Genomic DNA, 11,334 nt, shown 5'->3' with positions numbered 1-11,334 from the left:
TACACACTGGGTGGAAGGAGCCAGCGAGTTCTCACTCGCTTTTGCGCATGCACAGGACTGGAATGTAAGCATTTTCGGCCGTTTCAATGTGGACGCACAACTCTGTGAAAACGACTGAAAATGCTAGTGTGGACGCGGAGCATTTTCCGACAAAAACGCCGTTTTCAAATCTATCTGGGCTAGTGTGGACATAGCCTGAGGCTCATCGAAGGCACCATCTCACCTGAAAACAGTCTATCAGAGGGTCAGCACATCTGATGGACTGGTACAGGAAACCCACAGCACTGGGACCACCTTGGAACCAGCACGAGTGCTTTGGGTTTACTGGGCATTCTGGGTTTTGGAAAAAGCTTTGAGTGGTCAAAAAACCCACACACAAAAACAGGATTAAATTTATTACATTTTACCTATGTAGCACCAAATCACAACAACAGTCCCTTTACATTGTAAGGTAGAGGCCCTGCAATAATACAGAGGAATCCCACAATCCTGTTAAAAGGGAGCTTTTCCTTCCCACTGTCATAGGGGTCCTGTGGAAGAAAGGGGGGGGGGGGGGGAGTCATTTGCTCCTGATGGAGGGAGCCTCTGTTTACTACACAATAATAAAATGTAGGGCTAGTGTTACATCAGGCTTTTCTGGGTTAAACATTTCCATCTTTTGTCCTGTGAAGTTTGTTAAAACTACACGACTGATCGACGAGAAAAAGTTGGGCTGATGACTGATGACAGTAGGAGGTGTATAAGTGTGCGTTACAGCAACACTTCAGAAGAAGTGAGCGTGCTCCACACTGGTTCTGTGTGAACCTATGGGAATCTGTAAATCTGCTCCTTAACGTGATTAGTTGTGGCTATCTTCTCGAGGTACACATTGGATATTTGTTGTTTCGTCCTGGTTAGTGGCTCTGACACTCACTAGTCCTTGGCCTCCTTCCTTCTTATAACCCACCACAAGGTTCAGTACTTAGTCCTTTACTTTTTATACTGTATTTAAACTAAATAGAATGTATTGATTTAAATACCACTGTGTTTGTCAGTGAGGAAATCCTGGATCAGCTCCTGGGTACTGTAAAGGTATAAAAACTGTTTCTTATAAATGGGTTATTATAAAATTTAAGAACATCCACTATCCATTTGGAAATCAACCAATAAATCATAATAGTAAATTCAGCATAAACAATGTTGAAACTGATGATGGATCCAAAACTAAAGTTCATAGGTGTATTGTTAGATTGTAAATGAAGTTGCCCCCCACCCCCACCCCATGAAACACATCTTAACAGTTTTTTTTCTAAGAAAAAAACTTTATTACACAAAGAGGACTTGTAAATATGGATTGTCTTTAAAAACTCTACTGTATTGTATGTAGCTCCATACTTGCTCTACTGGGTCAACAGGGGGGGATTAACATAAAACAATGACAAACTCAGTATGTTTAAAAGAAAGCAGTAAGAATAGTGTACAAAGCAAGGAGTGGCGATCCCAGTACCCCACTGTTCATTCTTTAATAACATTTTATGAATCAAAAGATTTTAAAATGATACGATGATGTTATTACCATAGAGAGGGATTTGAGGGTCTCTCTGGTTACAGTGTTACTTCAGAACTCCAATAATTTGGATAAAAGGCAGACGATGGATGCCACTGCGGAGTGTCCATGCTTTGGTTTTAGGCTGCTTCTCCACAGACGTCACACATTTACTGCTTATGTCCAGAGTGGGTTTGCAGATGGTTTATTAAGTATCTTTTATGATTAAAGGCCTTTCCACACTGACCACAGCTGAACTGTTTAACCCCACTGTGGGTGAGCTGATGTCTCCGTAGGTTAGTAATCAGCGTAAAGGCCTTTCCACACTGACCACAGCTGAATGGTTTAATTCCACTGTGGAGGAGCTGGTGATTTTTTAAATCACCTTTCTGACTAAAACACTTTCCACACTGATCGCAGCTGAATGGTTTAACCCCACTGTGGGTAAACTGGTGTCTTTTCAATTCACCCATCTCAGTAAAGGCCTTTCCACACTCCCCACAGATGAATGCTTTAACCCCACTGTGGATGAGCTGATGTCTTTTTAAGCTCCTGTGGCTAACAAAACCTTTTCCACACTCCTCACAGCTGAAAGGCTTAATGTCACTGTGGGTGAACTGGTGTGTTTTTAAATCACCCCTGCGAGTGAAACACTTTCCACACTGATCACACTTGAATGGTTTAACCCCACTGTGGATCAGCTGGTGTTTCTTTAAGATCCCACTGAAAGCAAAACCCTTTCCACACTGCTCACAGGTGAATGCTGTAATTCCACTGTGGATGAGCTTATGTGTTTTTAATTTACTCGGGCAAGTAAAAGACTTTCCACACTGCTCACAGGTGAATGGTTTAACCCCACTGTGGACAAACTGGTGTCTTTTCAAATCACCCTTCTCTGTAAAAGCCTTTCCACACTCGCCGCAGACAAATGCTTTAATTCCACTGTGGGTGACCTGGTGTCGTTTTAATTTACTAATGCAAGTGAACGCCTTTCCACACTGATCACAGATGTATGGTTTAACTCCACTGTGAGTGAGCTGATGACTGTTTAAATCACTCATCTCATTAAAACTCCTTCCACACTGACCACAGCAGAATGGTTTAACCCCACTGTGGATGAGCTGGTGTCTCTGTAACTTACTAACGCAGGTAAAACCCCTTCCACAGTGGTCACAGCTGAATGGCTTAACCCCACTGTGGACGAAGTGATGCTGTTTTAAATCACTCTTCCGAATAAAACACCTCCCACACTGCTCACAGCTGAATGGTTTAACCCCACTGTGGATGAGCTGGTGCTTTTTTAAATCACTCGACTGAGTAAAACCCTTTCCACACTGCTCACAGATGAAGGGTCTGTCCCCACTGTGGATGCGTTGGTGTCGTCTGAGGTGGTCCATCTTGGCGAAAGCCTTTCCACACACGACACAACGATGCACTCTGTTTCCCTTTGCGGCTGGTGGGTGAGCTTTGTCAGGCCCACTGCAGTGCTGAGGTCTCTGGCCATTTTTTCCTCTTTGTTCCTGTAGTGACAGAAACTAATCTGTGAACCTGCAGTCCTGAGACAATGTCACTGAATTCATGTTAGCATGTGTATGAACCTGTCTCCTCACCGCTTGTGGAGAATCAATTTCTAAACTCTTCCTTTGCTCCTCCATCTCCTCCTGTTGGGATGGAAAAGATCATCATTGATAATCAAACACAATCCAAACACTTGCTGGCAGTTACCTTTAGACCATAAAGATATTGAACTCTGAAGCTGCATATTTTTATTTAATATGGATGCATTACTCATTGGTATTGATCAATTGTCAATTTGCATATCAGCAAGCCTGTTGTTAGGCAGTGGTGTGTTGATCTCCAGGGCCAGCAACAAGTCTGGTTCAGTCATTTGGCAGGTGTTGATAAACTGTGTGGGAGGAAGGATGAAAGACCCAAATGCAGGACTCACGGGAAACCAAGGCTACGTCTACACTAATCTGGACAAATTTGAAAACTGAAAACGTCCACACTATTGTTTTCAATCATTTTTGAACAGTTGTGCATCCACACTAAAACGACTAAAAACAATTACTTTGCTGTACTGCGCATGCGTGAAACGTAAGATGATTCGACCTGCGTTATTTCTGTCTGCCGTTTATTTACTTTCCGGCTCTTTGAAATGTCTAGGAAAAGCATCAAGTTTTTTAAATGGACTAACAATGAGGTGGAGTTGCTGCAAGTAACACAAAAGTACAAAGTTGCAAAAGTGAGTGAGAATTAAAGAATTTGAAGAAAAGCTATCTGGAGCATGTCCGAACTGATATTAATCTTTGATATGGCTGTCAAAATTGAGAGCAAACAAAATAACTGCTGTACAATGCCGTCCGCCATCTTGGTTGAATTGGTCACATGAATGCATCACATGACTAAAATTCGTCATCGTTTTCAAAAGGCCTGCGTTTTCGCAGGGCACACTGCGATGCAAAACCAGCGTTTTCAAATGTATCCACTTTGGAAAGCGTTTTCAAAAAGGTCAGTTTTGACCAAAAACACTGTCTCAGTGTAGACGGAAGGCCAAAATGGAGAGAAAAGACACGTTTTCAAACGAAAAGGCATTAGTGTGCACATGGCCCAAGGAGTAACTAAGGGAGGCAGCTTTAGTGGCTGTACGAAACCCGAACATTAACACGAGAAAACTGACCAAAAAGTAGAAACAATGAACTACAGCAGAAACTGGGAAACTCGAACTGGGAATCACAAGATGCACGGAGGAAACACACAGCACTATGAGGGAACATGATGGTGCGATGCGACAGACAGACAGATGAAAACACAGGAACGGAACCAGAAAGAAACACAAATAGTCCAGGAGGCCGCGGCAGTGCAGATACAGTTCAGGGGCCGACCGCGTGGAAAGTGGTAGGGGCGAAGGCGAAGTGGGTCTGGAGGCCAACCTTGCGGAAAGCAGCGGCGGCGTACTGGAAGCAGCTCCGGAGGTCGACCGCGTGGGAAGAGGCGACAACGCCACAGTTCAGGAGGCCACCTTTGATGGCGAAGATCCTTGGCCAATAGATCCTGAGTACGACGATGGCAAAGGAGGGCCTTTTCTGGAACCCAATGAAGAAGATGACGGAGACAAAGAGCTTCAGGTGACTTGGATGGCAGCCATCGTTGGTGTGGTTTGGAGGATTGTGGGCATCAATGTAGTTTGGTGGATGGCCAAAATCGGTGTGATTTGGCGGATGGACGAGGATGTGCTGGCCTAATCCGACGTGGACGTATCCAGAGAACAACACTAAACACTGGTCACCAACCCAGGACCATGACAGGTACAGCAAAATCAAAATGAACCGACCCAAAATGCCTCGAGGAGCTCCAATGTATGCCCAGTCGAGTGCTGTTGTGTTATCATTGTTTTTGTTTAAAACTGCGGGCTGCGTGGGCCTGATGTGGTTACACTTTATATTCACACGCTACTCCTAAATGCATTTTTATTGCAGGTCTGTTTGTAGTCGCACATGTGGGTGAAACACGTTTACATCATTTAATGCTACAGAGCCATCCATTAAGATAAAATAAGATGACCTTTATTAGTCCCACAGGCGGAAAATTTGTTTTGTTACAGCAAAAGTGCAAAGTTATGTAGCAGAAATTAGAAAACACTGGAATGCAATAAAATACAATAGAATAAAATATAAATACAAATACTATATACAACTGAATGGGAAAATACAAAAATACAACTTCGTCAGAAGAAGAATTGCACATATAGTAGTCTTATTGCACATGTGAGGGTTTGATCAGCTGCAAAAGTCTTTATTGTGGAGTCTGACAGCAGTGGGGAGGAAAGACCTGTGAAATCTCTCTGTCCCACACCGTGGGTGCCGCAGTCTCCCACTGAAGGAGCTGCTCAGTGCTGTCAGAGTCTCCTGCATGGGGTGGGAGATGTTGTCCAACAGGGATGACAGCTTAGCCACCTTTCTCCTGTCACTCACCACCTCCACTGGGTCCAGAGGGCATCCTAGAACAGAGCTGGCCCTTCTGATCAGCCTGTTCAGTCTCTTTCTGTCCCCAGCAGAGATGCTGCTGCCCCAGCAGACCACACCATAGAAGATGGCTGAGGCCATCACAAAGTCATAGAAGGTCTTCAGGGGTGGGCCCTCTACTCCAAACGACCTGAGTCTCCACAGCAGGTACAGCCTGCTCTGCCCTTTCCTGTAGAGGGCGTCTGAGTTATGGGTCCAGTCCAGTTTGTTAAATGAAGCATCAAAGAATTTCTGTGGAGAATTTTTGTACTCCACTTATTCAAAGTACTCAATGAATCGTTGCAGCCCTAATCCAATCTCTCTGTTCACATGAGATCCAGCGATATCTAGCTACACCTTATCATCCACTCCATCTCGCTTTGAGTGCTCAGATAGAGTAGAAAAGCACTATATAAGAACCAATCCATTTACCATTTACCATCTCCAACCTTTCATCCCGGTTGAACTAAGGCAAAGGTTATTTCATTTCATGTCTTCATGTCATTTTAGCACAATCCGCTTTAAACCAGTTAGAGGAACACTTTCTCAGTAATTTACTCAGTACAACTGTTTTATGAAATCATACATTTTTAAAGTCAGACATCAGCGTGACCTGTGTGTCTGAAATGTTTCTCCCACGGAAAATGTCCAGATGAACAGAATCAACTCTCTGAGGTCAGCTGAGATGAAGGTGGCTCACATTATATCACAGACTGTTTCCCTCCCCAGGACTGCTTTGAGACAACTGACTGGCAGATATTTGAGAATGCCGCTCATAGCAACATCAATGAACTCACAGACTCTGTCATTGGATATATTGATAAATCTATAGACGATATCATCACCAAAACCACCGTCTGCAAATATACAAATCAGAAAGTCTAGGTAATTAAAGACAATCATACTAAGGTCAAGGCGTGAACCTCTGCCTTTACCTCAGGGAATCCTGACGCATATAAAGACAACAAGGAGCAGATCCTCTACCCTCAGGAGGACAGTGAGGCTATAACTGCATCCCAGGCTGGGTTCTCAGGGCGTGCGCCGACCAGCTGGCAGGGGTGTTCACCAACATCTTCAACCTCTCCCTGAGACAGTCAGTGGTCCTCACATCCTTCAAAACATCCACTGTCATTCTTGTCCCAAAGAAATCAGCGGTCTCCTGTCTGAATGACTACCGCCCTGTTGCACTGACATTGTCATTATGAAGTCCCTCGAGCGGCTAGTCAAAGGTCACATCTGCTTCTCCCTCCCTGACAGGCTGGACCCTCTTCAGTTCGCCTAACTACAGAGGATGCCATCGCCCTAACAACGCACACCAACCTCACTCACCTGGAAAAAAAAAAAACATGTTCAAGAATGCTCTTCATCGACTACAGCTCGGCTTTTAACACCATCATCCCCTCAAAACTTGCCTCGAAGCTCGTCGACCTTGGGCTGGGAACACCCATCTGCAGATGGATTCTGAACTTCCTCACGAACAGGCCCCAGGTCGTGAGAGCAGGTAAGCACACCTCATCACATCCTAAACACAGGAATGCCACAGGGATGTGTGCTTAGCTCCCTCCTTTATTCCCTGTTCACACACACGATTGCGTTGCTAAACATAAGTCCAACACCATTATCAAGGTTGCGGATGACACAACCAGGCCTCATCACAGGCAACGATGAGATGGCCTATCGAGAGGAGGTGATAGCGCTGTACAAGTGGTGTCTGGAAAATAACCTGACTCTCAACATCAGCAAAACAAGGGAAATGATAGTGGACTACCAGAAACGACCAGTCAGGGAACACCAGCCCATCAACATCAACAGTGTCGAGGTCGAAAGTGTCACCAACTTTAAATTCCTTGGAGTCTACATCACTCAGGATCTCTCCTGGACCCTTCACACAGACATTGCTATCAGGAAAGCTCACAAGCGACTCTGCTTTCTGAAAATCACTACAGAGGGTGGTGAAGGCAGCAGAGCACATCACTGGCATGAGGCTTCCTGCCATTCAGGCAGGGCTCGCAAAATCGCTAGCCCAACATCCCGGGGCTAGCGATTTTTCCAGTCGGGCTACCAAAATCTATCTCTGCCCTGCCCGTCGGCCTATCGTAGGAAGGAAAAATATATGTCAATGCTTTTGCATTCTTTCGGAAATGTAGCTGGGTAATTATGTCATTGGCATCGGTGAGCCACTGTCAATATGTGACATATTGAAATCGCGTTTGAATTTGCGCTTGTTTTTTGCTTTCACTTTGCAATCGCGCGAACTGTGTATAGAGAGCGACAGCACTGATTGGTGAGTGATCATAGCAGCATTATATTAATGCTGCTATCCTGTATATATTGTACATACTATTGTTTGAGTACTTACGATTGTTTTTTTTTGTTTGTTTTTTTGTTTGTTTTTCTGCGGGATTTGATTCCCTGCCGTTGTAGTGTGTTACTGATGGTGACCTTTGTTACTTTGGTCCCAGCTCTCTGCAGGCCATTCACCAGGTCCCCCCGTGTGGTTCTGGGATCTTTGCTCACCGTTCTCATGATCATTTTGACCCCACGGGATGAGATCTTGCGTGGAGCCCCAGATCGAGGGAGATTATCAGTGGTCTTGTATGTCTTCCATTTTCTGATGATTGCTCCCACAGTTGATTTTTTCACACCAAGCTGCTTGCCTATTGTAGATTCACTCTTCCCAGTCTGGTGCAGGTCTACAATACTTTTCCTGGTGTCCTTCGAAAGCTCTTTGGTCTTGGCCATGGCGGAGTTTGGAGTCTGACTGTTTGAGGCTGTGGACAGGTGTCTTTTATACAGATGATGAGTTCAAACAGGTGCCATTCATACAGGTAACGAGTGGGGGACAGAAAAGCTTCTTACAGAAGACGTTACAAATTCTTTACAAATCCTACCATGTGGATTCATGGATTTTTTTTTCACATTCTGTCTCTCACAGTTGAAGTGTACCTCTGGTGCAAATTACTGACCTCTGTCATCATTTTAAGTGGGGGAACTTGCACAATCGGTGGCTGACTAAATACTTTTTTGCCCCACTGTAAGATTTTCTGGAGGACAGACATTTGTTTAGAACTCTTAAAGCTGTCGAAGAAGCTCCTTTAAGCAATTACTGTGATGTTCCTCCACCTCCAAAGAAATGTCAGAAGGAGTCCGAACCACAAACCGCACGTATTCTCGGACAAGTAGTTGCAGGAGGTGAGCTGGCTTCAAACAAATGATGAACGCACAGAGACGTGGTGCAGGATGTGCCGTGAAAATCCCACTCTAGTGGACAAAAACAGCCTTTTATATGGACGCAAACGCACGTTGCAACTTCTTATCTGGTGCGCGTCTTGTATTTTGACAGCGAATGCGCACATGCGGACCACTTATGTGCACCCGTGTAAATAACATAATGTTCTGCCGGATGTGTTGTTGGTTTTCCCTCGATTTCTGAGTCGACAAGCGCCTTTGTTACTGGGACCAGTCATTTTAAGAAAGGCCCCCATTAGAACCCATGAGAAATGCAAGAAATGCATTATTGCTCAGTCTGCAATATCTTTCCCAGAAGAAACACCAATTGCAAAAGGAACAGCGTACTATGTTGCAAAGAGTGAACTACCACTGGGAAAATTTAGCAGTCTTTGCAAACTTCAAAAAGCAAACGTCCTCGATCTTGGTTCCACTTGCCTCTTACCCGTGACTTCAGTGGAAATTTCAAATTCAGGATCTGACAGAGACTGATTCATGTCCTACACAGTTCTTACAAGTTCATAGAAATGTCTGTTCAATTAGAACCAAGTATTTAAGTTGATGATTGTAATTTTTATACAATGTTGTAATTTGTGTTTCAACAATTGTTTTGATTAATGTTTTCTTTCCTTTACAATCTTATACTTTAATGTATAAGATTGTAAAGGAAACAAAACGGGAAACAAAACATCAATCAAAAAATTGCTACCTTTTTTATTCGGGCGGTGCCACCATAAAGCACACAGCATCATCAAGGACCACAGCCACCCAGCACATCAGCAGTTCTCCTTGTTACCATCTGGCAGACGTTACAGGAGTCTGTCTGCTTAGACTACAAGACTTAAAAACTGTTTTTACCACCAAGCCATACGACACCTGAACCACATCTCACACACTACACACCACAGGATGCACACAGAAGCTGTCCTAAAGTTGCTCAAGTACATTCTACATTCTGCACTGGTCACTCACTTTATCAGTAATCACAAAAAAAACAAACCTCATTCTCCGTACTGTACTGTACTAACTGCCACTTTTAATCTTGTACTGCTCAAATCTGTACTGCTGCTCACTCCTGACACTTTATCTTATGTGCAATTATATTGTTTCCACACTTGAAGAGGGAATGCCAGGAATCGTGAACCTTGTAAACAGGTTCTATTTATGGTAAAATGGTAAATGGCCTGTATTTATATAGCGCTTTACTAGTCCCTAAGGACCCCAAAGCACTTTACATATCCAGTCATCCACCCATTCACACACATATTCACACACTGGTGATGGCAAGCTACATTGTAGCCACAGCCACCCTGAGGTGCACTGACATAAATAGAAAGAAAATAAGCTCTGTAGCAAATCTAAAAACAAAATGGAAACTATAAGTCATCCCAACATCCTCAGACACACAAACATAATCAGATAAATCACATTACGTAACAAATGCCTATTATTAAAATATAATTATGAGTTATAATTGCCTATTTCAAATATCCCAGCTCGTCCAACATCAACATGGTTTAATTCTCTGGGTTGATTAATAAAAATTATGTTTTCCTGCCACAAATGAAATTGAAAACACTACAAAATCCCACAAAGTCTTAAAGGACCTTAGAGCTACTTCCTGACCAACCTATCGGCCCCACAGAGCAAACTCAGCCCTGGACAGACATTGAACAACAAGCATGCAAACAGCAAGATCACCACAATAAAACTCCATGTTTCACCAACATTACACATCCTCAGCTCTAACAGCTTGGACCAATGACTCAGTGTTACAGCGCCTCAGGAGAACAGCACCAACATCAACACCGACACTGGTTGAGAACTTACTAAACCTCGTAATAATCAGGACAGAAACACAGATCAAACAATAACCTTTCCAGAATTATTAGAAACCACAGAGCTTGGATGAATCTTTAATGAATCAGTATAAAGTAAGTCGACAGTGAGACAGCTGCAACACCAACCTGTGTGTTTTACAAAGTAAGAGGCAAACACAAACATGTGACTGAGGTCATGTAAAAGAAGAGTGTGTGCGCCATGTGGGTGAACATGTGGTCACTGGGAACAAAGAGCATGTTCAGTGGGAGCCTTCAGTCACGCTGAGGGTGAATTAAACAAACGCTGTTCAGCTTCCAGGAAGGTTATCAGTTAGCATGCAGGACCAAACGTTAGCCACTGACTGTGAAATACACCAACCCGCACACTGCGGTCATCAGGGTTAAAGGTCACATTCACACCGAGTCGTGTGTGCATATATTAGACCTGTGCTATTTGTGCTGCGGTGATGTGTTACCATCTGTCTGCAGAGCTGGATCCTGTCAGCTGGTACAGGAAGCCCACAGTCCTTTGTTAGCAGAGGGAGCACTGTGTGCTAACGGGTGGTGCTGCTGGTGTTCACTGCTGTGCAGCTGAGAGCAGACTCCATTAGCTCTGCAGGCTGTGCATGAAGCTGTAGGAGCCACAGCAGTGCTGTCACCTCAGAGACTGGACAGTAGTGATTAGTGATGCGCGAATCATGAACAAATCGTTCAATACTCGAGAATCACTTTACTGACTCATGAATCATGATTCACA

The 11,334-nt window shown here is 44.0% G+C and overlaps 1 protein-coding gene across 1 annotated transcript; it reads right to left on the bottom strand.

The window, feature by feature from the left end:
• Window positions 1–554: 554 nt before the first annotated feature.
• Window positions 555–11,041, bottom strand: LOC102196443 (gastrula zinc finger protein XlCGF26.1-like). The gene is made up of 3 exons (XM_005755108.1): window positions 11,023–11,041; window positions 3,136–3,186; window positions 555–3,045 (listed from the first exon to the last, which is right to left on the bottom strand). Exons 2-3 carry the CDS (start codon window positions 3,178–3,180, stop codon window positions 1,696–1,698), a joined length of 1,395 nt encoding a protein of 464 aa, XP_005755165.1. The 5' UTR covers window positions 3,181–3,186; window positions 11,023–11,041; the 3' UTR covers window positions 555–1,695.
• Window positions 11,042–11,334: the final 293 nt, after the last annotated feature.

This window comes from Pundamilia nyererei, unplaced genomic scaffold (assembly GCF_000239375.1).
Source record: "Pundamilia nyererei isolate P.nyererei 1_Seehausen unplaced genomic scaffold, PunNye1.0 scaffold00977, whole genome shotgun sequence".
Taxonomy (NCBI): Eukaryota; Metazoa; Chordata; class Actinopteri; order Cichliformes; family Cichlidae; genus Pundamilia; species Pundamilia nyererei.
The sequence above is the reverse complement of the archived record's forward strand: the minus strand, read 5'-3'. Positions and strand labels throughout refer to the sequence as shown.

Coding starts and splice junctions, on each gene's coding strand:
- LOC102196443 (XM_005755108.1), bottom strand. CDS start 3,180: ATGGAGGAGCAAAGGAAGAGTTTAGAAATTGATTCTCCACAAGCG. Junction 3,046..3,135: donor AAATTGATTCTCCACAAGCG/GTGAGGAGACAG, acceptor CTGTCACTACAG/GAACAAAGAGGAAAAAATGG.